Consider the following 27053-nt stretch of genomic DNA (forward strand, 5'->3'; position numbering starts at 1 on the left):
TTAAAATATTTTTGTCTTTCATGTTTGATTCTATTTATTTCATAATTGAGTTCTTACAAGAGAAGAAGAGCGAGGGAAATACGCCAATTAGACTAGCCACTGGGGAAGGGGTAAGAAAGCTTAGAGTTCCCGAGTCCAAACATAACCAATGGAAGAGATTAATGAATCTAGTGCAGGAATAATTTTATTATGAAAGCAATTCAATCAGAGAGAGGAGTCCTGAATAAAAATGACAAAGTACAGAGCATAGCAATCAGCTGCTTAAGCCAGCAGCTTGGTTTCTTTGTGTGAAGAGGGAAGTCTGAGGTGTAAATTAGTAGTGAGTGGTCTGTTAATCCCCTAATTCTAAAATTGCAGTCTTTATGACTCACAGTATCACAGTATCACAGTATCACCAAGACTCAAACCCAAGAAAACAAAAATTTCCAAATTAGTGAAAAGATGGCTGGCTGGCTGGATGAGAGAAGACTCATTTCAATTAAGTATTCCCAAAAATAAGTGGTTTAGCAAGAACTCTGGAGTTGAAGCGTTAGCATACACTCAAGAGAAGTGATTCTTCCCGTTTACACTACTCTTGTGAAACTGGACTTTGAATACTGAGTTCAGTTCAGGTGTCCTCATCCTAAGAAGGACATAGAGTTGTTGGAGCAAGTCCAGAGGAGGGCCACTTAGATAGTCCAAGGGCTGGAACACCCTGTGCGAATAGGCTGAGGGAGCTGTGGTTGTTCACTCTAGAAAAGAGAAGACTCTGGGGGGACTTAAGAGCTGCCTTCCAATACCTGACACCGTCTTACAGGAAAGCTGGAGAAGGACTTACCATAAGGGTGTCTAGCAATAGATAAAGGGGAATTGATTTAAGCTGAAGCAAGAGTAGGTTGAGACTGGGTCATAGGAAGAAGATCTGCAATACAAGGATGGTGGGACTCTAATAGGTTGCCCAGAGAGGTTGTGGATGTCTCCTCCCTGGGGATGTTCAAGGCCAGGTTGGATGAGACCTTGAGCAGCCGAGTCTGCTTGAGAGGTGTCCCTGCCCATGGCAAGGAGATTTGGGTAGATGATCTTTGAGATCCCTTCCAACCTAAGCCATTCTATAATTTGTTTCCTGAATGGCGTATTTAAGATCATTTCACAGCCTTGTCAAGGTTCAGAATGCATTTCCTTTACCAGAATTATAAATTTCTCCCTTGACCATAATTGCTAGTTGCATTTCCATCATGAGATGAGGACTGTTCGTCAGACACTTTGGAATACCATGCCGTATATGGGGTGCATACCTCTCTCCAGTATTCACTCTTGGCTAGCTCCATCTTGGCTTGGGAGTTTCTGGTTGTGGCTTTTTCTAACCGAGTGGAAGAATTCATGAAATAATTACATTAATAATAATGTTGCTTAGTTAAACTGCAGAGAATGGAGGAAAACAGACCTCCATTGGAGCAGCAGAACTACTGAGTCTTGGTTTCTGAAGAAAAACCTCTCAAAATTATCCCTACTTACTGTAGATGGGGAAAAGCTACACGTGTTACCACCGTGAAGCTTCTGCTGAATGAAATGCAGAGATGAACTTTGCTGGCTGTTCCCTCTGTGGCTGCTCCAATTAACATCCTTCCCTTCCTCCCACCCTCCCTCTTCAGCTCTTGTCAGAAAATAATTATTTCAAAGGCTTCTCCCCTGTGAAACTTGCATTAAAAAATGGTGATGAGGAGGCTGAATAGGCAGCACAATTGTGCAGTCCTCATTTCCCATGGAAATGAGGCCAGAAACTTTTATAACTAGGTCGGTGGGATGAATTTGTATTCTCTCTCTACCTTTGTTCTCCATGTCCCATCAGGCTCCAACTCACAGCTGTCCTTCAGCATTGCATCTGGGGACAGCGCGGGGCACTTCGGCATCGACAGCAGTGGGGTGCTGAGCATCAGGCAGCCTTTGGACCGGGAAAGCCAGTCGTTCTACAGCCTCGTGGTGCAAGTGCATGACATGGCCCCTCTCCCAGCCTCCAGGTACACAAGCACAGCCCAAGTTTCAATTATTCTGCTGGATGTGAACGACAGCCCTCCAAGCTTCATCTCCCCAAAGCTGACCTACGTCCCGGAAAACACGCCGATAGATACGGTGGTGTTCAAAGCGCAGGCGACCGATCCTGACAGCGGTCCCAACAGCTACATCGAGTACAGCCTGCTCCGGCCTCTGGGAAACAAGTTCAGCATTGGCACCATTGATGGTGAAGTGAGGCTTACTGGGGAGCTCGACAGAGAAACTGTGTCCAACTACACTTTGACTGTGGTAGCCACAGACAAGGGCCAGCCATCTCTTTCTTCGTCTACAGATGTGGTTGTTATAGTCCTGGACATTAATGACAATGACCCTCTTTTTGCCCAAAAGCTTTATAAAGTAGAGGTGAAGGAAAATACTTTGACAGGGACAGATTTAATCCAGGTGTTTGCTACAGATGGAGATGAAGGTACAAACGGGCAGGTCCGCTACGCCATTGTCAGTGGAGATGCCAATAATGAGTTTCGGATTGATTCTGTGACAGGGGTGATAACAGTTGCTAAGCCTTTGGACAGAGAGAGGCAGCCCTCCTATACACTGACTGTTCAGTCAGCCGACCGTGGGAGCAGCCCGAGGACCGACACCACCATAGTCAGTATTGTTCTGAAGGACGTCAACGATTATATTCCCACATTTGAACTTTCCCCCTACTCTGTGAATGTCCCTGAGAACTTGGAGACACTCCCAAAAGTTATTCTTCAGGTGAGTATATTCAGCAAATAAATACGTGTTTCCTACAGTCGTTAGCACACTTTAGTATATCATAGAGTCATAGAATGCCAGGGGCTGGAAGCGACCTTGAAAGATCATCTGGTCCAGTCCCCCTGCCAGAGCAGGATCACTTAGAGCAGATCACACTGGAATGCATCCAGATGGTTCTTGAGTGTCTCCAGAGAGGGAGACTCCGTAACCTCCCTGATCAGCTGGTTCCAGTGCTCTGTCACCTTCACAGTGAAAAAATTCCTCCTCAGGTTCACATTCCTCCTCAGTATATGGCATAAAAAGTTACCTCCTGCTATAATCCAACGTGCAGTGGTCACTGACTTGGGTTCTTTTTTGTTTGTTTGGATGGGGGTTTTGTTTTGCTTGGTCTTTATCATGTTTATATCATGGTTTGGAGTTTTGCTTTTGCCTTCCCCACCTATCTTCCTGCCTGAAATGGGCTGCCCAGGGAGGTGGTGGAGTCACCATCCCTGGAGGTGTTCAAGAAAAGACTGAATGAGGCACTTAGTGCCATGGTCTAGTTGACTGGATAGGGCTGGGGGATAGGATGGACTGGATGATCTTGGAGGTCTCTTCCAACCTGGTTGATTCTATGATTCTACAATTTTAGGTTTGCCCTATCTCTCATCTCAATCTCAATTGTCATGCAGCACATCTCTGAGTCTAGTCCCTGCTTATGTGGGTTGAGACTCTGTGCTGGATACCAAAAGAGCATTAAATCAATTCAGGACATGAAGTGTTTGCTGTGGTAGAAAGTTCAGCCTATACCAGATCATCTGTCATTTTCACAGAGCCCCAACACAGTCTTTACTCTATTTATACTTGAGAAAAATAATTAACTTTTAACATTTTCAAGCTATACTTTTAAGGCCATCACTACTGCATTAAGTAATTTTTATAGCTGCAGCTAATTTATGATCACCTTTGAAACAATTGACTATTAATTTGGATTATCATCATAGAGGATGTTTCCTGTACCCCAATAAAATTTTGCAGGCATTGTTCATCAGTTCTTGATATGTATTCTCATGTTCTCAATTTACTTTTGTAGATTGTAGCAAGAGATGATGATCAAGGCCTGAACAGCAAGCTTACCTATGTGCTGGTGGCTGGAAATGAAGAAGGAGTCTTTACTCTCTCAGCCAGTGGTGAGCTGCGCTTGGTACAGAGCCTGGACCGGGAGGCAAAGGAGCAATATGTGCTACAGATCACAGCTGCGGATGCAGGTAAAGAAGAAAGAGTAGTTTCTTGATGAATCTTGATGTCACAGGAAAATGTTGTGGTCTGGATAGCAAAGAAATATTTTCATGGTGATCTGAAATTTCAGAGGATGGAGATTGGTAGCCAAGCTTCAGCTGAGATCTCTGAGAGGAGAGCTGGGCCTATCTAATGTTGAAGGGAGTTTGGAAATCAGGATTTTATCCCTATCTCTAGTTGTGTGATATTAGTAGGACTCACTATGGATTTATGTAGGTTGATTTTCGCTCTGCAGTAGTAAGTGGTCCTACCTAGGTTGTAAGACCTTCACACATGGTGATAGAAAACCAATCTAAATGGCAATAATCCCTAATATAATGACATCCAAATGCTGCAGACAGGTCAATTCAGTAGCCAAAAAATCTCTATGAACTACTCAGTTAATCTTACCAAAGTCATACCCCTGGAAAGTAATGACAATTTATGTTTCAGTGTTTTCTTTCCTTTGCTCAGCATCCAGCCACATATTTGTTCCATAATCTTAAAACTGTTCCAGGTTCCTTCAGCTTGAAATAGGATGTGAATTCTTGACATGAAGAGTAATTCCACTTTCATTTGAGGTGTCTGACAGCATAATTGTGATGTCAGCTTTTGGTCTGAGCATTAGTGACAGAGACATCCTGTGTCATATTCTGGACTGATCTCTGATCCCATGTGGTCTGATGGATTTAATTTGCTGGAGAGCTTATTCTTACTTTCTAATGATAAAAATAGATTCAAACCCAACTTGTTGACAAGTGGATACTGTTTTGTTTTCTGTCATATTGTGTGCAGGGTCTCATGTCAGTGACAACATCTATGGCTTATATTTTCCTATTGCAGCAGTGCTCAGGTATTTCACAGCTTGAGCTGTGCTGAAGCTGAGAAACATTGTTTTAGGACTTGAGATATTGTCTTGTGCTTTGGCTGGAGATGTGGTACTCTTTGTGTTTTTAAACTGTTTTAAACTCTAAAGCCACAAATCGGTCACTTGTGACTTGGACTTGCTTGGGCTTGGACGTCCCTATGTCCCTTCAGAAGCTGGAGCTGGTTTTATGAGGGAAAACAGATACTTGGTGTCTGTTTACTCTCTCAGTCCAAGTTGGCAGGATTCAGTTAGGTCTGTACAGAATTTATTAGCTCTAAGTACAGAATACCCAAACATTGAACTGGTAAGGGTTGTCACGTGGACAACAATTAGTGTACTCCTTGGAAGAAGGCAGGGAGCAAGAAGTCAGTTGTACCACATGCCTAGCACTGTGTGTGAGCCAAGGTTTTGACAAGAGCACACCTTTCTAGACTCTAGTTCTGACAAAAATATGAAATCCAGGAGATTTACCCAAATGTACAAAATGCAAATACCTATTTTTGTTGGGAATTCTCTGAGTTTCACATAACTTGAGGGAGACTTTAGCATATGAAGTGTGCATGGGGCCTTTGCCATAAGTGGGTGACAAGAACAGCAGCATGTTTTAGTAGGTCCTGCTTTTAAACATGTAGAAATTGTGCTGATTAAACCCTGGTTGAAGCAATTTTGTTTTCTTAATTTACTGTTTTCTTACAAAGCTAACTCAAATTCTATCCTATCAGTGTTAAAGGGTACTAGCAAAAGTGTTCAAAAGCAAATGGTCAGTAGTAAATGTTAACTGCTCTACATTAAACTGTGTTTAGGTTTGCAGTCTGACTAATCCGCTTTGATTTGATGTAGTTTTCAACCAGCCTGGCAAATAATGCTCAGTATCCTCTTGTGATTAGACTGAAGATTTGCTTTAAATTCATGCCATCAAAGAATACATTGAAAACTATCTTACTAATGATTTACGTAAACTAAAACATCACAGGAAATAGTCCAGCTTCACTTGAAGTCAATTTCAGAACTTCTCTTGATTTCATGGAAGTGGAATATGAAACGTAGTCATAATAGATACTTTAAACAGATGATATAATGGAGAAATTCTAGGGCAGTTCTGTTATGCTTGAATTAGTCATACTGAGTTTAAGCATTCTATATAGTAAAGAATACTATGACATACAGTTTGTTGGAACCCTCTTAAAAAGCCATATTTGTCACAGTAGTGTGGAACAAACAGACCAGCTTACAGACTCTGGAATTTCTGTTGAGCTGCATCTCAGATTTTCTATTGCTGTGAATTATGTTCTTATACATAGAATGCACATGTACTTCTGTAGACATTTGGCAGCTGAGCTAGAAAAATACTGTGTGGGAGGAAGCCTTTGTAAAAGACTTTCAGCTTATCACAAAAAGAGGAATGTATTTAAAAAAATAATAAAATAGTTTTGAAATAGACAGAAGATTCCAGAAGCTGTCAGTATATGCATGTGGTGGACTTCCAGGTGGTAGCACACTGACCTTTGCTAGTCAGTTCCTGCTTTTTGATATCAGGTACTTTTGGTTGTGCTAGCAGAAGGATGGCAATGACACAGTCTTGAAGTGAGTAAGAAAAGTGCTTTGGGGATTATCGTCTTGAGCAGCTGCTAAACATTTATCAAAGAAACTCTCAAAGGCACGTCCAACTTTTTGCCTAGTGTAACTCCTCCTTTAGAGTGTCTTAAGGTCTTATTTGATGATGCTTTAGAAGCATTTTGCTTTCAACCAGAACCACAGGTAGTGGTCTTCTGCAGGAAAACAGTGCCTGCCAAAATGCTGAAAAAGGCAGACTTGTCTGAAATTATCCACATCCCTATTATCTTTGAAAATAAATCAAGAGAATGCTATTATACTTTGCACTTTGAATTTGGCTTTTGTTAGCTGTAATAAACAGCCTCTTGGATTGTCTTTAGCAAGCCCAATGACAGTTTTGCCATATATGGTGCAGCTTATTTAGAGTTGTTTTTTAATAGATAAAAATCATGGTAGACATCCAGATGTAGTTAACTCTGGAAATGTCTGGGTAGCACAATAAGGGCAAACTTCTGACCGTCCAACTTGCTTCCACTTTTTCTTAGAATCTGCATTTCAATTTTTATAGGCTTTGCTGACTGATTTAATACATTCCAAGATGATATCCTGCTCCTGTGGAAGTCTATGCCAACTCATCCCTTTCTCTTAAGGAAACAGACACAAACATACTTAGAAGCTCCTTTAGGCATAAGAAGTGATGGATTCTCTGCTTGGGTTTGGCTGTCTTCCCAATATCCCTATTCATAATCAGGGATTTTTTACTTTTGCTGTGTTTATTATCACTTCATCAGCTTGTGACTGTGGTTCTTACAGTGTTACCCTAGCCTGGGACACTGGCTCATAAATCTCTGTGCTTTTTCATGCTATGCAGGTGTGCTCATCCAGAGCCCAAATCTCACTCCTGGGCACACAAGAAGAATTGTGGAATTATTAAGAGCTCAGTTGCTCATATGTTTGGTGGGCAGGTCAAATGAGGACCACTAGTGGGACCACATGCATCAGCGATGGAAATTTGGATAGTTGTTAAAGAAGTGCTTTTCCAAGCAAGAGCTCTTCTCTGGCCCAGAGAAGTCACTCATAATCCTGGCTCTGGCCCAACTATTCCTTGGCCTTGCCTGCTAAACCTCCCCTCGGTCCTCAGGGTAGATCTTGGGTCAGCAGAGAGTCTTCCTTCCACTCTGGAGGAGGGAAAATACTGATAAAACATTTTCTGGTGCTTGGCTCAGTGATTTGTGGCCATGCAGCCTGCTCCATGCCCAGTTTCCACAAGACAACCTGCACCAAAGTTCTTGATTTCAGTGTTGTCATCACTTTTCCCTTAGGCCTGCACTTCCACCCTGCTCTAATTTCTAGTGGGTCTCAGATGCTAGACTGCAACTCTAAGTGGTGGGGATTTACAAAGACACAGAAAGCGTCCATCATCGCAAGGGACATTCAGCGTCTTCCAGAGCTGTGCACCTGTGGCTTTGGTCAAGAAATAAACCATAATTGAAGCCCAAAGCCCAACCATCTGAGTTTAGAGCTCCTCTTGCAGCACAAGCTGCAAGAGCAGAGTGCATGAATTATAACTACACCGACAGGCAAAATGATGGACTGTGGAATAACATGATAGTGTTTAGAGTGCAGATGCTCCCCCCAAACGTCTGCTAACAGAAACGCCAAGAAACCTACGCACAGCTATTTGAATGTGTCTTTATGGGTCTGTTTCTACCACATAAATCATTTGTTTTGCTTCACTGTCCCTTTTTTCATGACAAAATGCTTGGGAAAAGAGATTTTCTAGATCTTTTCTCCCCACCCCCATCTAGTGGGGATGCAGCGCTGGGTAAACATTCAGTTCTGGCACCGTGACAAGCACTGGTGCAGCCGCTTTTATCATCCCTGTCTTTAACTGTTTGAGCAGTTTTCTGGAGCAAATGTTAGCATTCCAACAGTCCTCCTCCTTTTATTTATTGGTTGCAGGGAGGCGGAGTAGCACATCTGGAAACCCTGCTAGCTGCCCAAGACTACTGTTTAAATAAACTGCAAGCACCATCTTTTGATTTGGTTGGTCAGAATGACCCATTGCCACAATAAAACCCAAATCAAAATGGGATGTTTCTAATTAGAAGCTGTGTTCTTGGTGGGCTCTTTTAATTATTTCTTTTTGTTTTGCTTGCTTTTAATAATCTGTTTACTGATTTAGATAAATAGCTCTGAAAGAAAGGAATCAATGGACTGATTATTGTATTTAGTTAGCTGTTCTTTGTATACATCCCTGGCCTGTAGGAAAAACAACCATATGTTTTTTCTTTAGAAAATGTTGGCTCACAACTTCTGCATTCTTTCCTTCAAGAATGCAGGAGGGCTACCAAGCAGAGAGGTTACATCCTCCTCAGGAATTCACTTTTGAGACAGGCTTTTGGTTCACTTCAATCCTAAAGCCAAATGAAATCTGACAATGGAGTTGGTTTGGGTTTTAACAGGTTTTAAGGTATTTCCGAGTTTGGAATCACAAGTAAACGATGACTTCATTTTCTAGTAATGGTAAGAAAGAATGTCAAGGGTTAACATTGTATGAGATTTATGTGACTGGGCTTAAAGATGTTTATACTCATCCTGTTTTCTTAGTGCATGCTGTATTTCTGCTTAACAGTCAGTCCTCAGCGTGAAAACCTGTTGCCTTAAAAGTACAAGTTGTATTTCAAAAACAAATTCAGCTATTTTTATATCTCAGCGCTGTCAAAACAAACAAGCAACTCACAAATTTCTGTTTGAAATGTCCATTCTCCCCTGCTTTTTGTGCTAGGTCTAAATATATTGCTTCAGGCTTTGGTGAGCTAAATGGAGCTGGCATATGCTTACCTTGGTGCTTAGCAGTTTCATAGAACATTGGAGGTTGGAAGGGACCTCCAGAGATCGAGTCCAACTTCCCTGCCAGGGTAGTTCACACAGGAATGCATCCAGGCAGGATTTGAAAGTCTCCAGAGAAGGAGACTCCACAACCTCACTGGGCAGCCTGTTCCAGGGCTCTGTAACCCTCACTGTGAAGAAGTTTCTCCTCATGTTGAGGTGAAACCTTCTCTGTTCCAGTTTGTACTTATTGCTCCTTGTCGTATTGCTGTGGACCACAGAGCTTGACCCCATTGTTTTGACACCCACCCCTCAGATATCTGTACATATTGTTCAGGTCTCCTCTCTGTCTTCTCTTCTCCAGACTAACCCAGGGCTCTCAATTTCTCTGAGAATGGCACATTGTAGTTGAGGGAAGCTCATAGTAGGATCTTACTCTTTCAGAGAGCCTAGAAACTGTTAGCACTTTTTAATTCTTCTCCAGAAGACAAAATCTAAAAAACCATTTAGGAAGAGGGCCTAAGCCAAAGTCAGTCTGGTGTTTCCTAGAGAGTAGTTGTCAAGAAAGAGAGCATATCAACATCTATAAGATATGACACTTCTACTCCCCAAAGCACATGAAGGATTTTGCCTATCCCTTCAGAGGGCTGCCCTCTGAGATGTGCAGAATGCTACTTGAGAGATTTAGTCTTCTGTTTGGAGTTAAACCTTCATTATTAAATCACTATTTTCAAAATAGTTCAGTGAGAGCCTCTGGGCTAAATCCAAGTGTCTGGGTCCTCTGGGATGGGGTTTGAGAGAGACGTTGATTCAGGTTGGCAAATAGCTCAGGCTGCCCAACACAGGCTGAAATATCTGTGAAAACAGTGAGAGCTGTTTACTCAAGTTAAAATCATAGACAGAACTTCAGCTCTGAAACCAGCTCAAACTGGTGATGGGTTTTGTTTGGACAAGGCAAGCAGAGTTAGAAATACATCTTAAAGGTGTTTATTCTTCATAGTTTGGAGCTAATCATGGACTTTTCCAAAAGTCCTCAATTTCAGTGTGTGCCTCTCCATTCAAACACTTCTCATGTGTGCGTTTCCCTTTTTACTCTCAGTTGGAATCATGGAGAATCCAGTGCATATGGACTTACTTTAGAAGCACTGCTTCTAGCTGAGGTTTGTTGAGTGAGCTGTTTCTCCATTTCACTGTTCTCAACAAAAGAAAAAGAAGGAAAATAATGTTAAATAATGGGAGATCTTCCTGCTCTAGAAGGAGGGTTGGGCTAAATGATCTTCAGAGGTCCCTTTCAACCTCTACCATTCTGTGATTCTGATTTTTCTGTTATCAATGTGTACATAAAATTGACCAATTACTAAACTGTAGCTTTTAGAAGCATTAGTCTTCAGCAGGTCTTCAGAGATTGTGTATTGACAAAGACAGAAGCAAAAGGGCGACGAGGCTGGTGAGAGGCCTTGAGCACAAGCCCTACGAGGAGAGGCTGAGGGAGCTGAGGTTGTTTAGCCTGGAGAAGAGGAGGCTCAGGAGTGACCTTATTGCTGTCTACAACTACCTGAGGGGTGGTTGTGGCCAGGGGGAGGTTGCTCTCTTCTCTCAGGTGGCCAGCGCCAGAACGAGAGGACACAGCCTCAGGCTTCACCAGGGGAAATTTAGGCTGGAGGTGAGGAGAAAGTTCTTCACTGAGAGAGTCATTGGACACTGGAATGGGCTGCCCGGGGAGGTGGTGGAGTCGCCGTCCCTGGGGCTGTTCAAGGCAAGATTGGACGTGGCACTTGGTGCCATGGTCTAGCCTTGAGCTCAGTGGTATGGGTTGGACTTGATGATCTGTGAGGTCTCTTCCAACCTTGATGATACTGTGAAAAAGGACCTGTGATAATATAATGCTTGATATGTAGGCTTTAATAGATGATCAAAAATCTCTAGGAAGCAAGAATTGTCAGTTTGTAAATTTGCATTCTGTTGCACTTCCTCTCTTATCTCTTCATTCATTCATCTTGCTAAGATTAGTTTGGAATTTTCCAGTGAAAATTAACTTTAAATGATTGTCCTTCCTCTTACATCAGTTTTATATGAAATTCTAATTCAAATGTACTTCTGAGTTCACAGAATGTGATTTGCTTTGGATAGTCAGGGCAGTAGTTGTGGTATGGAATTGCTCAGCCTTTGAGAAATGCTGGGATTTTTCCAGTCTTAGTGATCTCAAACCATTGTTTAAGTTAAACCTTGCACATTATAAATTGAATATCTGCTAGCTCATTCTTCAAGTACAAAGCTACAATTGCAGGAAACCTTAATTGCAAAGATGAAACAAGTAAAACCTGCACATGTGGGCTGAACACTTCTCCTGCTGGTTAATCTTCACTATTTATACAGGGTATTTTTGAAGCATAATTCAAAATCCTATATTACAGGAATTTCGCTGTGGGATACTCAGGAGTCACAAGCAGTCAGAAACTGCCTTAGTCAGCAGTCCCTGCGGGAGCCAGCTTCTCTGTTTTTTCTGTTTACAGCAATAACTTATAACAAGGAGAAGTAATTTTGTGGGTTTAAGAAAATATTTTTTTTTTAAAGTCTCTGCCTTTCTTTTAAGTTGTAGCTCCTCTTTCTTTAATTCTCACTTGAGTCACCAGAAGCCTTAGTGGTGCACACAGTCGTGCCAAACTTGCCAGACCCTCCTGCAGCACAGGTAGTCCTTGCAACAGGGGCAACTCTATCCCTACAGTCCCTTTGTTTTCCTAAGTACGAGTTTTCTTAAACCAGCTTTGGGGAAAACTATTGCTTTGTACCTGGCTGTGAGAAAGAATGAGGTTTGGAACACAGAGAAGTTTGGAAAATCTGGATTCCTGCGTGGTGTCATGCACCAGGCACCTACTGAATGATAGGCCAACTTCTAATAGTTTTGTTATATTTATTAGCTGTTTATTTCAGCTTTTGTCTCAAAACATACTAGGGTCACCAGGTTTTTATGACTTAGTGAAGTCTGTAGAGAAAAGTTGAGTAAAAGGAAAGCAAAACACAGGCAACATTTCATCCGGAGGACTGCGTCCAGCTTTGGGCATCCAACACAAGGGAACCCTAGACCTGCTGCCAGGGGTCCAGAGAAGTGCCACAGAGATAACCAGAGGGCTGGAGCGCCTCTCATATGAAGACAGGCTGAAAGAGTTGGGGCTGTTCAGCCTGGAGAAGAGAAGGCTCTGGAGAGACCTTGTATCTGCATTTCACTGTCTGAAGGGGACCTACAGGAGGGCTTGGGGAAGGGCACTTTAGAAGGGCTTGTAGCAGTAGGATGAGGGGCAGTGGTTTGAAACTGGACAGAGTAGGTTTAGATTGGACATAATAAAAAGTTTACAATGAGAGTGGTGAAATACTGAAACAAGTTGCCCAGGGATGTGGTTAAAACCCTGTCCCTGGAGACCTTCAAGACCAGACTTGATGTGGCCCTGGGCAGCCTGGTCTAGTTGAAGGTGTCCCTGCTGACTGCAGGGAGGGGCTGGACAAGATGACCTTTGAGGGCCCCTTTCAACCCAATGCAGTCTGTGAATTTCCAACCAGGATGAATATTTTGTGCTGCAATCTTTTAAAAAGAAATACTTTTTTTTTCATTCCATGTGCACTTTCTTTTCTATTCCTGGTAAATAAGTTAATTTAAGGTCACCCACACTGAAAATCAAGTTTTATATGCACTGGAAATCCAAAATGTAATGCAAGCCTAAGTGCATTTTGACTTACTCTGGCTCCATGTTTATTTCAAACCTCACCAGTTATGCAAGGCTCAGCACACTCTGTCTGCATTTAAATGCATTTAGAAAGATTGGCTGCTTTATTGTGAGAGAGACCTTGTTTACTTGAGTGAAAAAAGTTAATGCTGTGTAATAACACATACAGCTTCTAGCCCTGGGACTCATTCACTGAGTGTTTGACTGGAGCACTGAAATCCGCTTTGTTGCAAAGCAACACATTGCAGTGGAGCAAAAATTCCGTTCCTCTTAAATCGCTTTCCAATTTTCTGGATGATGATGTGTTTAATTTGCCACAAAACATGGTAAACTGCCTGTAGTAGAAGTTTCAATTAGTCATTTAGATTAATTTTATTTCATTTTAATCCCTTTTTTTTCCCATTTTAATGAAGTGTATCACTATGTTGGTTGGGTTTTCTTCTTTGCTTTAGTTTGTTGTTGGCTTTCTAGCACTTAATTTTGATATTTTCAAGCTGGCAAAAAACTTTGAGTTCCTGATGTCTGAATAATAACAGTTTTACTATCTGCTTTGCTAACCATGGCACAGACAAGACTCAGAAGCCATGAAAGCTTCAGACAACGTGTGGATAATGTGCTGAACACGTTCTCCTGTTTCGAATCTTTACTCTGGGCCACACAGTACCACACAGCCGAGATACTTTCCAATACCATCATCTTTTCTGACCCTTGTTGAAGAAAGTGAATAGCTCTGCAAGTTTCCTTCAACTGTTTTCTTTTACTACTCCAGTCCACAAAGTCCCTTAATCATTCTGCAGTCGTCCTTATATCCAGCTAGGGTGTGTAGAGCTGAACATACACTGGAGCAGATGGTGCCTTGTGTTTGGGGATTACAGGGAGCTGAGATAGCTTACCTTCTCTGTTTCCTAGGGGAAGGGTGGATGAAGGTGCCAAAGAAGAGTAATGAAGCTGCTGAAGGGTCTAGAGCACAAGTCTTTTGAGGAGTGGCTGAGGGTACTTGGGTTGTTTAGCCTGAAGTCTTCTTAGGGAGGTCTGCTTGCTCTCTACAGCTACCTGAAAGAAGGTTGGAGTGAAGTGGGGATCAATCTCTTCTCCCAAGTAGCAAGAAATGGGATGAGAGGGTCGGAAAAGGTTTACATTGGACATCAGGAAAAAGTTCTTCACCAAAATGATAAAGTCAGCATCCCTGGAGGTGTTTAAAATATGTGTAGGCATGGTGCTGAGGGACACGGTTTAGTGGTGATCTGACAGTGTTAGGTCAATGATTTAACTTGATCATCTTAAAGGTCTTTTCCAACATAAGCAATTCCATGAGTCTATGAAGATAGTAAGTGGCAGTTCCTTCTAAATATGCATGAACAGGCCAGGGCAAAAGTGAAAGCAATCTTTAGGTGCATCCCTTGTGGATGACTTCATGACTCAAAAGCATTAGCACAAATTAGAGGAATAAGTGACTTATAGTGAATTCAATCAGAAACACATAATTGTCCTCTCTTTGCTCATTATCATACATTTGAGAGCTAGGAATTGTCAAGTTAAATGATATTTCTTTCCCACCATCACCTTTCTGCATTTGATTTCCTTTGCATTACTGCACATAGCCAATATTTTTCACCTCCCTTTGCCTGAACAGAGGGAGGAAAACTTCAAGAGGGCTCTTTATTATTTCTCAGATGACACATTTCTAATGTTTAGTGGCAATCAGCTGCAAACAAGCAGTGGTGAACGAGGCAGAAGAACAGTCTGAAGGTATTTTCCAGTCCTGCCTTGTTGGGAAGAGTGAAGTCCTGCCTCCTGTTTGCCCCAGGATCCCCCAGTGACTGTTTCTTCATGTCACCTTGTAAATGTCCCATGCAGAGAACATGAGCACAAAGCCCAGTGCTGACCAAGCCCGAGGTGACCTTCTGTACAATCCCCCTGTAACTCGTTCTCCACCACGGGCCTCCAAGGAGCAGGCTCCCAAGGTCTGCTCCTTCTCTTCATCCCCAGACACATGTTTACTTGCAGATGTAAGCAAAAAGCTTAATTTTTTTTGGAAGAACATCCGTGGGAAGCAATTTTCTTCCTGAACTCAGAGTTACTATTTTGACACTATCCCAGGTTAATCTTTATTTCCACAAATGACGTGTGGACATTTGTGAGACTGTCTGCTTAGTGTATATGTATGGCTGTCACCTAGAAAATAAACTGTTCACTTCATAGAAACAGACCACAGCACACAGAGATGGGAACTTCAAAATAGTAATATTAATAATTATGTATTACTGTCATCCTCTTCTAAACTGTAAAGATTATAGTCACTGATCTGTCAATCCAGTCTCTCCCATTTAGTCATTAATCATTTGATTACAGAATGCTAGGGGTTGGAAGGGACCTTCAGAGATAGAGTCCAACCACCCTGAAAAGCAGGACCACCAGGAGTAGGTCGCGCAGGAGAGACATGCAGGCATGTTTTGAAGATCTCTAGAAAAGACTCCACAAGCTCTCTGGGCAACCTGTTCCATCACCCTCACAGTAAAGAAGTTTTTTTCTTGTGTTGGGATGGAATTTTCTGTGACTGAGTTTACATCCATTGCCCTTCATTCTATCCCTGGATGTCACTGAAAAGAGAGTGGCTTCGTCTTCCTGACAGCCACCCTTCAGATGATTGTAGACATTGATGGAATCTCCTCTCAGTTTTCTCTCCAGACTAAGCAGCCCCAGTTCTCTCAGTCTTTCCTCATAAGAAAGGTGCTTCCATCCCTCAAGTATCCTTGCAGCTCTCTGTCAAATGCTCTCAAGCAGTTCCATGTCCCTCTTGAACTGGGGAGCCCAGAATGGTACACAGTATTGCAGATGTGGTCTAACTAGGGCTTAGTAGAGGAAGAGGACAATCTCCCACACTCTTCTTAATGCACCTGATTATACTAATGGCCTTATTGTCCACCAGGGCACATTGCTGTCCCATAGGTACCTTATTAATAACCAGAGCTCCAAGGTCCTTTTCTGCAGGGCTACTCTCCAGATGGTCAACCCCTAACATGTATTGGTGCATTTGGTGATTCTTTTCCTCCTTTGCCTTCCTAGAAAATGTTTTTTCCCCACCTGGTCATCCCAAGCTTCTATGAAATGTGGCATTTTGGATTGTGAAAGAAACATACTAGTAGTATAGGACTAGAAGTTTCTGACAAAGAAATAGTATCTACTTCTGCATAAAAATATTTCAGACTATTATGAAAGATTGGTAGAAATTTCAGTGCAAGCTCAGTAAGAGAAAAAAGTGCAGGTTGGTTTGTGGCTCTGACCCTCAGGGCTCTTTGTAGGAATACTAAGAGGCTTGTGTGGCTGTGTAAAGCAGTTTTTCTGTAGGTTTGGGTCTTTGTCTAATATTGAAGAGTTTATACAAAGTTTACTGCAGTTATTTAGGCAAAATATGAAGTGCAGTTTGAACCAAAAAGGGATGATGCTCTGGCATAATAGGAATAACTGACTTGGGGTAGATTTGCTATCGAAGCAAAACGAAGAAATCTGGGAACTCAGCCTAACCATGGAAACTACTTCTCTCACCACAAGTATGACATGTACACTTTATGAAACCTGCTTATTACCAGGGGCCAAATTCTGTGGTCCTTATGCAAGCAGAACTTTCACTGAAAGTTCGCTGAGGACTCTCAGATTTGGCCTTGAGATATTGCTTTTCCATCAAAAATTACTTCATTTGTAATTTCCTCTTCTTATATTTCTCAGTAACTGCAGAAATGTGAGCTAGTCATTTAATCTGAAGTGAACAAAAGCTTTGAGGGCTCTCTAAAACTGCAATTTTATCTCTCAGTGTAATAAACTAAAAAAGTGAATTTGTGGACGTGATGTTTTACTCAGAGGGGAAAAAAACATATTTGGATAGCTACATTGACAGGAAACCAATGTAAACATGGGAGTTTTTTCCATCTAAGTAAAATGAGAAAGACTTTGGGTTTTGAACTGAAGAGCAGTGATTTGGGATGTTACTAACAGCTGACTTAATATTGGACTTCTGGGATGTATCTGTGAGCCACAAGCTAGTGTTGAATGAGATCTGGATTATTTACATTACCCTAGCTAATTTATTAGTGTGCTAGTCAGCCTTGGCTGGTTATTTTCACTTCTCTCGGGTTAATGCAAATATCTTCATACTGCACTTGTAGGTGCTATCCAACAGAGAAGTGGACTCGGGAAGAATGGCATGGAATATACAGGGGGCTGAGGCAAGGGATGGGATTTGCCCCTTGGATTGGTTGTTTGGTACACTGCAAATTCAGGTTCCTCAGAGTGGAAATGAATGAGTCAAAAGCTGTTGCTATCAGTGTAATCCTGAGCAGAATATCCATAGCTCTGAAGCAGCTATTACATCTGGCATCCCATTTGACCACTTCTATTGTGTGACCAAAGATTTGATGGCCATACAGGGAAAAGAATAAGCCCATTGCAGTTTTACTATTAGGATAAGCCCAAGCCAGCAGACATGAACATGTTCTTTGCATTCTCCTCTCTTCACCAGAGTCATGGGTGTAGCTATAAAAGCTTGAGCCTGAGCTGAGTACTCCCAGTTGAGAAAGGGCCAGTGTACAGAGCTCTGCTGGAGCTGCTCCCATTTCCCCAGCACTGGGCTAACTCTGGAGGCACTACCAGTGCAGTTAATTTTTGTGAATAAACCAACAGTGTGGATTTTCCAGCTTGTGGTAGCAAATCCATTTAAAACAATTGAATTTCGGGTTTTAGCTGTGAGTTAGGTTTCTTTTCCAGACTGAGTTGTGGTCCTGATGCTCTTTGAATGTCACTTACCTAAGATTAATTTCTGAATTATATATAAATTGTTTAATCACCTGTGAAACTTTACAGCTTTCAACTTTTCATTTCATTAGCTGCAAGATGAATGTCAATTAGATGTGTTTGGAAAGCCAGGGCTTGATGACACATGCAGCAAACACCACTGAGGACTCTGATTCATTTAATGCAGTAATAATAAACACTCCACAGGCAATATTTCAGCAATCAAGAATGCTTTTGCAGTCTTTTCTATCTATATGCATTTGGCTAAATGACAAAACTGGGAGGAAAAGAAGGGGGAAAAAAAAAAGGAGGTAAAAAATGAGTCAGACTTATTGCCTTAGTGTAACGTTCCTGGCTGAAGTATATTAATTGGCAGAATGAATTACCTCAGACTAGAGCAGAGAAAGGCCTCCATTGTGCAGCACCATGGCATGAAAGCTATACTCTTTGGCTTGCACCTTCTTTCCTCAGCGTCGTGATCCATCCCATCCCATCAGCAGGCTCCAAAATCAGCCTTGTGAGATTTATAAGCACCCTTCAATTGGAAGCTCTTTCGTTCAGTCAGTTTATACATTAAGCCAAGTTACTTTGAAGTATTTTATAGAATCATTTTGGTTGGGAAAGACCTTGAAGATCATTGAATCCAACGATAAATGCGGTGGAAAAACTCGTCTCCTTGCAGAAGCTGTTCCAAGCTTCTTCCCGTGATGCAAGTGTGGTAATTCTTCAACCTGCAAGGCTTAATATGTAGGAAAATGGGTCATTATTTCTTCCCTTATACAAGGGCTTGGTGTCTGGAGCACCTTGTCAGGACCACATGAGACCCAAGAGTCTTCTTCCTTCCTAAGGTTGAAGTCCAGCAATAACCTTGGGTAGCAGCGACCTGATCTGAGTTGGAAGGGACTAGGGCAGTCAGACAGAGGCTGTGCCTGTGTTTCATCAAATGACAGCTCCATGTAATATGCTTGCTTTGCAGCAAGGACTTGAAACAGTCTCTGGCCCAAAGCATTTCATTATCAGAGCTTTTTTCCCAGTCCAGCAAATGCTGAATTGTTGTATCTGTTTGAGACCAGAAAGGAAAGCAACACAATCTTGAGTAAAACAGGCAGGGTCATCATTTGTCTTTTGAGTAAAAGGGGTCATAACTCACGTGTTTTATGCTCCACTGTCACTGCCTCCTCTTTTTTGCAATGTATTTGAAGAAAGGAGCAATCTCTTTTTACTTTTTTTTTTTTTTTTCATTTGGACCCCCTCATTTGGTTAGCAGAAGAGGTCTTGCGGAGTGTTGGCTGAAAGTAAGGGTAACAGACTGGCAAAAGTAGCACGAACTTGTAAAACTCTTCCTTGTAATTGTATTTTTTTTCCTTTGGATTTGAGAAAGGAGAAGCCTAAGAGAATAAACACAGAGAGATTGCCCGTGAACAAACATGCTATTTCTGCTCATCAGAGTTAAGTATTAGAATAACAAGGAGGATGAAAGCCGTAGGTTAAATAAGTTCAGGCCAATTTCCTGTAAGCCAATATCCTTTCTGAGCTAGCATTATTTGCTGCTATAGATGGTTGCTTCCATGGAGAAATCAGATCTGAATGGGGCTGGAGGCTCTGCAACCTTCTCACCCACTCGGAGAAGGTCTCCCCAGGTCAGGGGTATGACCGGCAGTGGAAAAGCCACGTGGAAAGCTGGGGTTTGCCACTGCTTCCACTCTATTTGTTCTGTGGATAAATAAATTAAGGGCTGGAGTCTTCATGATTGTCAGTGTGCCACCTTTGAATATCTTCTCTTAGAGAAATAAGAAAGCCAACCACATGTTCAAATTGATCCTGATTGTTACAGGAAGGCTTCCGAGCAGTTCCAAGACCATCTTTTTCCACTCAGTTTGTATTACAAAATGTTGCTGGAATTAGATGGAGCAAGGAAAAGAAGGAGGTTTTGACCCCTCCCCCCCCTTTTTTTTTTCTTTCACAACTTGTACTTTATGTCAAAATGCCTTTGAAACAAATTTGACCTTGTCCTCTGTGTTGAATTGTTTTTTTTGCTCTGTGAACTGTGACATGCTGAAGCGTTAGGCTTTAAATCGGGGTTGGCAGACCTCGGATTAGCACGGTGGTATTTGTAACCTCTAGCATTTTGTATCCCGCTTTCCCGCAGGATCTCCTGCCCTCACTGGCACTGGAACCATTGCTGTCACGGTCGATGATGTCAATGACAATGTCCCCACATTCGCCTTTAATGTGTATTCTGCCACTGTTCCGGAGGATGCTCCTACGGGGACAGATATTTTGCTCGTGAACTCCTCGGATGCTGATGCTTCTTCAAATGCTGTTATTAGGTAGGTCATTTGCTCTTGCTGTGTGTAATACTGCCTCATACCTTGCCTGAAGATTATTTTATTCCCCCCATTGTCCATCACCAACATGCCATAAAGCTGTAAGACACAGCAAGACAGCTGTGCACATTATTTCCACAAATCTGGACTTCTTTTTTTTGTTATTATTTTTTATAGACTTTTAAAATTATGTTAAGGACAATTAGAGTTGCAGTGTTGTTGTCCCTTTTAGTAAGTGCGAAGCAAATTAATTTAACTGCTGCCTGAGTGTAATTGGCAGTTGGTTAGATTTGTAGCTGTGATGGTTTGGGTGTTACCTCCCCCCCCCCCCACACTTTGGAAATCACCCAGGCTGGACTCAGCCAGCTCTGGAAATATGAATGAAGCTTATATTTACAGCTAGCACAATATACAAGCAGATATTTACAGTATATACAGTTATAGACAGAAATATACAAGGTAAAAGGTAATACAAAAATACAACAGCCCTCCCAGAAACCTGAGTCCCCATGAGGGGTTCCAAACCACCCTTTCACCCTCTCCCACCCCTCTCAGTCTTACCTCTGTCGCCAGGAAGAATGGAGGTTCGGCCAGGGGGGTTAGGAAGCAAAGTGGATTAATCAGAGAAATGGCAGAGAGGCTAGAGAGACATGCAGCTCAGAGCTCCCAAGCAGAACAACTTCCTTATCTATGTTTGGATTCTTGTTCTTATACATCTCAGCAAGCCTATGAGTGAAGGAGACATCATTCTGTTTCACAGCCTGTAATCTAGTTCTTCTCACAAAAACGTTCTAGCTAGCTTCAAACTAGCACAATGAGTATAGAGGTAGATAAATTTAAATACATAAATGACAATGAAGAAAATAATTCAACAAAATATAAGTCGATTAAACACTTCAGCTCGCGGTGTTCATGTATGCATTCTCTGTAGAAGAGAATAAGGTACAGGCTGTGAATTATCATCATTATTGACAAACATCAAATACTTATGAGTATACAAACAACAGCTGTAAAAACACATTTTCTGCAAATTTGGGAACGTAGTTAAATAGCAGAATATCCAAAATATCTTTTTGTTTTCAGTTATGTTCAATTAAAGCCTTTCACCCTAAGAAAAATACAACTCCAGTCATCTTTAATTTTTAAGCTGGAAATCACTTTCACTTTTTTTTTGCATAGACATGTCCAAACTAGTGTTAACATATGTTTGAGGAAGGATGCAGATCTTCTTTTGAAGCTTAAATGGTTTTTCAAACATAGCTGTAGTTTAGATGCCTGCTTATCACAGAATCACAGAATTTCTTAGATTGGAAAAGACCTTCAAGATCATCAAGTCCAAACATTAGTTTGTTATGCAGACCTATGCAATCCTAAGAAATTAGACAAGCAGGTACAATATCACCCAAAACGCTAATCTCTGCTTCACATAAGATGCTACAGACTGAACAATCCACAGCAGCTACAACCTGCCTTGCCATCTTCTCATGTAGTCAGCAGCTTCTACTGAAAGCCAGCATGTTCCTTGGTCAATCAGTGGTCACTTAATGTCTTCAGTTTAGAAAGAAAATTTTATGAAGCAAGGCATAAAGTTTGTCCCATTCAGTAAAAATCTGGAATGTGGCATTTTTGTTTTACATGCCAAATGGTTTGCAGAGCTCAGTTGATGGAACTTAACCAGGCACTGGGCTGAACACTGGCTATTCCCAGTTTCACTGACAACAGTAATGAAGATGTTGAGTGGCAGTGACAAGCTGAAGATTATCCACTGATTTATTGCAAATGGAGTAGAAAGCAGCTTCATATTAGTTATTAATCGGTCATCTCAGCACATTTAACTATTGTGACTTCAAACATCTGCGTCTCTGTTTCCAGACTCACAAAACAGAATAGAAAAGTAGCTTCTTTATTTACTTTTGTTAGTTCACCTCAGTTCACTCTTCAAAGTGCATAAGAATATCCCTGTGGTTGTCGCTTACTTTCAAAAAAGGAAGTAAAACAAACCAGAGCTATGCCATGTCAAAGCAAGTGTGCATAAAACACTGTCATATTTTCTTTCCAGCTAGCTACAAGCTAAAAATAGAAACTTCATGTTTTGGCATCTTTAAATAGTTGAAAAGCATCCAAAATTACTATTTATTAAATTGTGAAACAATGAAGATTTTAATTCTATTCACTCTTACCCAAATAAACTCTTTCTGACAAGCTCATTTAGAAAGAATAATCCCATACAAAGCATGGATGATTGTGTGATCACATCATGTAATCAGGCATTATCAGGGTGCTCTTGGATTTCTTTAGTGTGGTTGAATTGCTTTAGTATCTCTGCCATTACTCTTACTCATTCACTCAGTACCTTGTAGTAGAATAGTTGATAAAAAATGTTGTGGTTTTTTTTTTCCTTTTTTAAGTAGATATTTAAATATAGTTTTCAGGTCTTGTTTTACACTTTTTAGACTCAAGAAAATACTTTGTTTTACTTGGATAGAATTTGCCCAGATTCAGCATTCAGAGCAATGCAAATCTTAAATAGAGAATCATAGAATCATAGAGTGGTTTGGGTTGAAAGGGACCTCCATGCCCATACATGCCAGCTCTTCTTATTTTTGGTGGTAACCTGTGAAGTCATTAAAGGAGGCTGATGAGGTTGTTAGGGGCAATGCACACTTGAGCAAACTTGATTAAATATAGTATAGGTAAGAAGGGTCAGCACTGAAGGCCAGATTTAAAGAACTTCAGATAAATTCCTTTTATGCCAGTTGTCATCATTAAAGTTTGGGAATTTTGGGGGGATTTGGTGCTTTGTTTGTTTGGATTTTTTTTTTTTTTTTGGGTTGTTTTTGGATTTGAGGTTTTTTTTGTAACTATGCTGGGATGCACTTGCCTTGCCTAGTTGGTTTGCAAGCAGTGATCCTCAGATGAAAATCAGACTATCCTATAGCAAGTTTAATTTGTCTTTCTTCTTTTTTATTGTTTCTCTGTTGTTGGTGGTGGTGATTTTATTTGGATTTTCGTTTTTTTTATTTTATTTTTAAAGGGTTTTTCATATAATCTTTCCAATGCTGTAGCTTGAGCTGTTCTACACATGTGGAAATGCAGAAGTGAAAGTCTTTATCTTCTGCATCACCTCACACAGGGTTAAAACGTTGCACATCACAGATGAAGTTTGCCTGCTGGTATTTAGGGAGATTTAAGTGATGCTTTAGGCCTTGTGTGCATTCTTTCCACCCTAGATGCACACTGCTGTGACTGGAGAATAATTACATATGGCCATCATATTATATCATAATTAAGCAATTAAAGAATGCTGATGGCATTCTGTAGCAATTAATGACTGAGCAGAAGTTGCCACAGCTTATTACACAGGCTGGCTGTCAGTCCTCTAGGTAGAGCTTCTGGCCTTTGTTATTACTTCTGTCATAAACTGTTCTGATTTAACAAAGGTGAAGAGAGGAGTATTGCTGCCTGTCATAAAAGCCATTTTCTTCTGAAGGGTTCATAGAATCATATTCCTCAAAAAAGCTGCTACAGCAGGCTTCTCTGCAGATGCAATGTTAATCACAGCTGTGTAGGGTTTGGATTTGTATCTTAGTTATTCATTTAAGCCAGCTTATGTTTCCTTTGTTTTGCAGAAAACCCATTAGCTGAATTAATAGAAAAATAGAGTAATAACCAATACCAATGTCTAGTGGAAGGAGTCCCTGCCCAACTAGATTTGTAGATCCATAGAATGGTTTGTGTTGAAAGACACCTTAAAGCTGTTCCCTCTCACCCTGTCACTACAAGCCATTGTAAAAGATGCCTTCCTAGCTCTCCTGTGGACCCCTTTCAGGTACTGGAAGGCTTTTCTAAGGTCTCTCTGGAGGTCTTTTCTCCAAGCTAAACAGCTCCAAGTTTTTCAGTCTGTCTTCACAGGGGAAGTGCTCCAGCCCTCTGCTCATCATTGTGGCCTTCCTCTGGACCCACTCCATCAATTCAGTGTCCCTCTTATGCTGGGGGCACCAGAACTGGACATAGTACTCCGGATGGGGTTTCACAAGAGCAGAGAAGAGGGGAACTAGATACTGGAGTGTGTCCAGAGAATGGTGACGAAGCTGGAGCACAGCCCTGTGAGGAGAGGCTGAGGGAGCCAGAGTTGTTTAGCCTGGAGAAGAGGAGGCTCTGGGAGGACCTCATTGCTGTCTACAACTACCTGAAGGGACATTGTAGCCAGGTGGGGGTTAGTCTCTTCTCCCAGGCAACCCCAGAACAAGGGGACACAGTCTCAAGTTGTGCCAGGGGAGGTATAGACTGGATGTTAGGCGGAAGTTGTTGGCAGAGAGAGTGATTGGCATTGGAATGGGCTGCCCAGGGAGGTGGTGGAGTCACCGTCCCTGGAGGTGTTCAAGAAAAGCCTGGCTGAGGCACTTAGTGCCATGGTCTAGTTGACTGGCTAGGGCTGGGTGCTAGGTTGGCCTGGATGATCTTGGAGGTCTCTTCCAACCTGATTGGTTCTATGATCTTTAAGGGTCCATCCAACTCAAAACACTCTGTTATTTGCATACTACTGAGACTCGTTCTGTATGGACACAAGAAATCTATCAAGCTACACTTGAAAAGCACCAGAAGTGTCTTTTATGGTAGGTCTTGGAGTATGGAACAGAAAAAAGAGGTGAAGACAGGTAGACAGATAGAAGACAATCCATGGGAAACCATGTTACCTATCAGCATGATGGTCTAATGAGTGCAGAAAATGTTGATATCTCAGGGCAGCAACTCCCTTATGAAATAGTCATCAAATTTTTCTTCCTTGTTTTTTCTTTCAACCAGCTATAGGCTTACTGGTGGCAATTCACAATTCACAATCAACCCATCAACAGGACAAATCATCACCAGTGCTCTCCTTGATCGGGAGGTGAGGGAGAACTACACTCTAGTGGTCGTGGCAAGCGATGGGGGCTTCCCCAAGGCTCTCTCCAGTTCCACCAGCGTGCTCGTCTCTGTTGCTGATGTGAATGACAATCCACCCAAATTCCAGCACCATCCCTACGTCACCCACGTCCCATCACCCACCACTTCAGGTAACCTGAGCAGTGGCAGCTTTTGGGATACCTCAGATGTCTTGACTAAAGGAAAAGCTGTGCCATAAGAAATGTTTCTGAGATCTTCCTCTGCAGCTGTTTCTCAGGGTTTGTTGTATTTGTGTTGCGTGGGAATGAATAATGGCAAGGTTCAATTGATCACCCACACTTTGGTGATTATTCCATCCAAATTCAATTATTTTCCTGCTGTGGTATAAAGAAGATGTAGTGTTAGACTAGCATCCAATCAAATCACTCATTACATTATTTTGCCAGAATTAGGAGGACAAGGACTTCTTTTTCTCTCATCTCAAAGTCTTCTCCTGCACGTAGATATTAGTTTTTTACCCTGGGCAATTCTTACAGAGGATTGTGTCAATTAGTTCCCAAAAGGCTGTATCTCTCTCAGATGCAAACTACATTGCCTTTCTTTGGGCCAAATGGTGAAGTAAAATAAAATAAATAAAAACCCAAGCAGCAATTTTCCTTTTGTGGAACCCACAACCAAATTAAAGTAACTTCACTCGATGCAGGAATTAATTCTTTTCAGACAGTTTATGTTTAAACAGTCCTGCTAAATAAATACATTAGAAATGACCACATCCAAAATAATAATATTTCCCCTTTGTAGAATTGGCACTGCAAGGGGAAAGAGGGGAGACTATGAGCAGTTGCATGAGGATGCAGAGAACTTGCTAAAGTATTCTGCTGGTTTGAGTTGTTTGGGTCTTTTCCCCCAAATAAACTAATCACAGTATCACAGTATCACCAAGGTTGGAAGAGACCTCACAGATCATCAAGTCCAACCCTTTACCACAGAGCTCAAGGCTAGACCATGGCACCAAGTGCCACGTCCAACCTTGCCTTGAAGTGCCCCAGGGACGGTGACTCCACCACCTCCCCGGGCAGCCCATTCCAGTGTCCAATGACTCTCTCAGTGAAGAACTTTCTCCTCACCTCCAGCCTAAATTTACCCTGGCGCAGCTTGAGGCTGTGTCCTCTCGTTCTGGTGCTGGCCACCTGAGAGAAGAGAGCAACCTCCCCCTGGCCACAACCACCCTTCAGGTAGTTGTAGACAGCAATAAGGTCACCCCTGAGCCCCCTCTTCTCCAGGCTAAACAATCCCAGCTCCCTCAGCCTCTCCTCGTAGGGCTTGTGCTCGAGGCCTCTCACCAGCCTCGTTGCCCTTCTCTGGACACACTCAAGCATCTAATACTGGGTCCTCTCCTATCTCCAAACAGTAAAAGGATTTCATAATAAGATCACTGTGTTACCAAATTTCCAATGAGATTACTGTGTTCACCAAAGTGCAGTGCGGGTGGCTGGCTGGGGAACCGCTATGTGCTTTCACGTGCGTGCACATATGTGAATGTGTGATCCTGCAGAGGGGATTGCAAGACAGATGGTTTACAAAACAAAATTTCCATCTAAAGAATTAAAAAAAAACCAAACAACTAAAAAAAAAAAAAAAGAGGCTTATTTCCATGTCTTGAGTTTTCTTTCTAAATTATAAACAACTGCAAATGCTTCTCCTTTTTATGGAAGAATAGATTTGTTTGCATAGCTTCCCTGTTTCCAGAACAACATTATGAAATGATTTTGCTATGGCATTGGTGAATCTTTCTGTGTTCTGACTTAGAGCAGAGGGCCTTTGCGTGGCTCTTTTTGGGGCATTTCTTTAAATTCTGACATGTTTAAATCAAGTTTTCTGGAAGTATCTTTTTGGATGCTTTTTGGTTGGAACTCTTTATGGTTAGGAAACATACAGAAAACCTGAGCTATATTTAATCCAGTTTTACCTTGGCAAAAAAATTAGGGATGGATGCACTCTTTTATTTGCAGGTTACTTGGTTGATAGTTCACAAATCACAGAACTTTAGAGGTTGGAAGGGACATCTCA

The 27053-nt window shown here is 41.7% G+C and overlaps 1 protein-coding gene across 2 annotated transcripts in view; it reads left to right on the forward strand.

Annotated features, from left to right (window-relative positions):
* FAT4 (FAT atypical cadherin 4) overlaps positions 1 to 27053 on the forward strand; it is a 192244-nt gene that overhangs the window by 117201 nt on the left and 47990 nt on the right. The window contains exons 5-8 of one of the 2 annotated variants that reach the window (XM_064149965.1): positions 1829 to 2751; positions 3824 to 3998; positions 19919 to 20099; positions 24903 to 25153. In XM_064149965.1, the coding sequence (XP_064006035.1) occupies positions 1829 to 2751; positions 3824 to 3998; positions 19919 to 20099; positions 24903 to 25153 (1530 nt within the window). The remainder of the gene's footprint in view (positions 1 to 1828; positions 2752 to 3823; positions 3999 to 19918; positions 20100 to 24902; positions 25154 to 27053) is intronic. The other variant, XM_064149966.1, reaches the window with a different exon arrangement.

This window comes from Pogoniulus pusillus, chromosome 10 (assembly GCF_015220805.1).
Source record: "Pogoniulus pusillus isolate bPogPus1 chromosome 10, bPogPus1.pri, whole genome shotgun sequence".
NCBI classification, from domain to species: Eukaryota; Metazoa; Chordata; class Aves; order Piciformes; family Lybiidae; genus Pogoniulus; species Pogoniulus pusillus.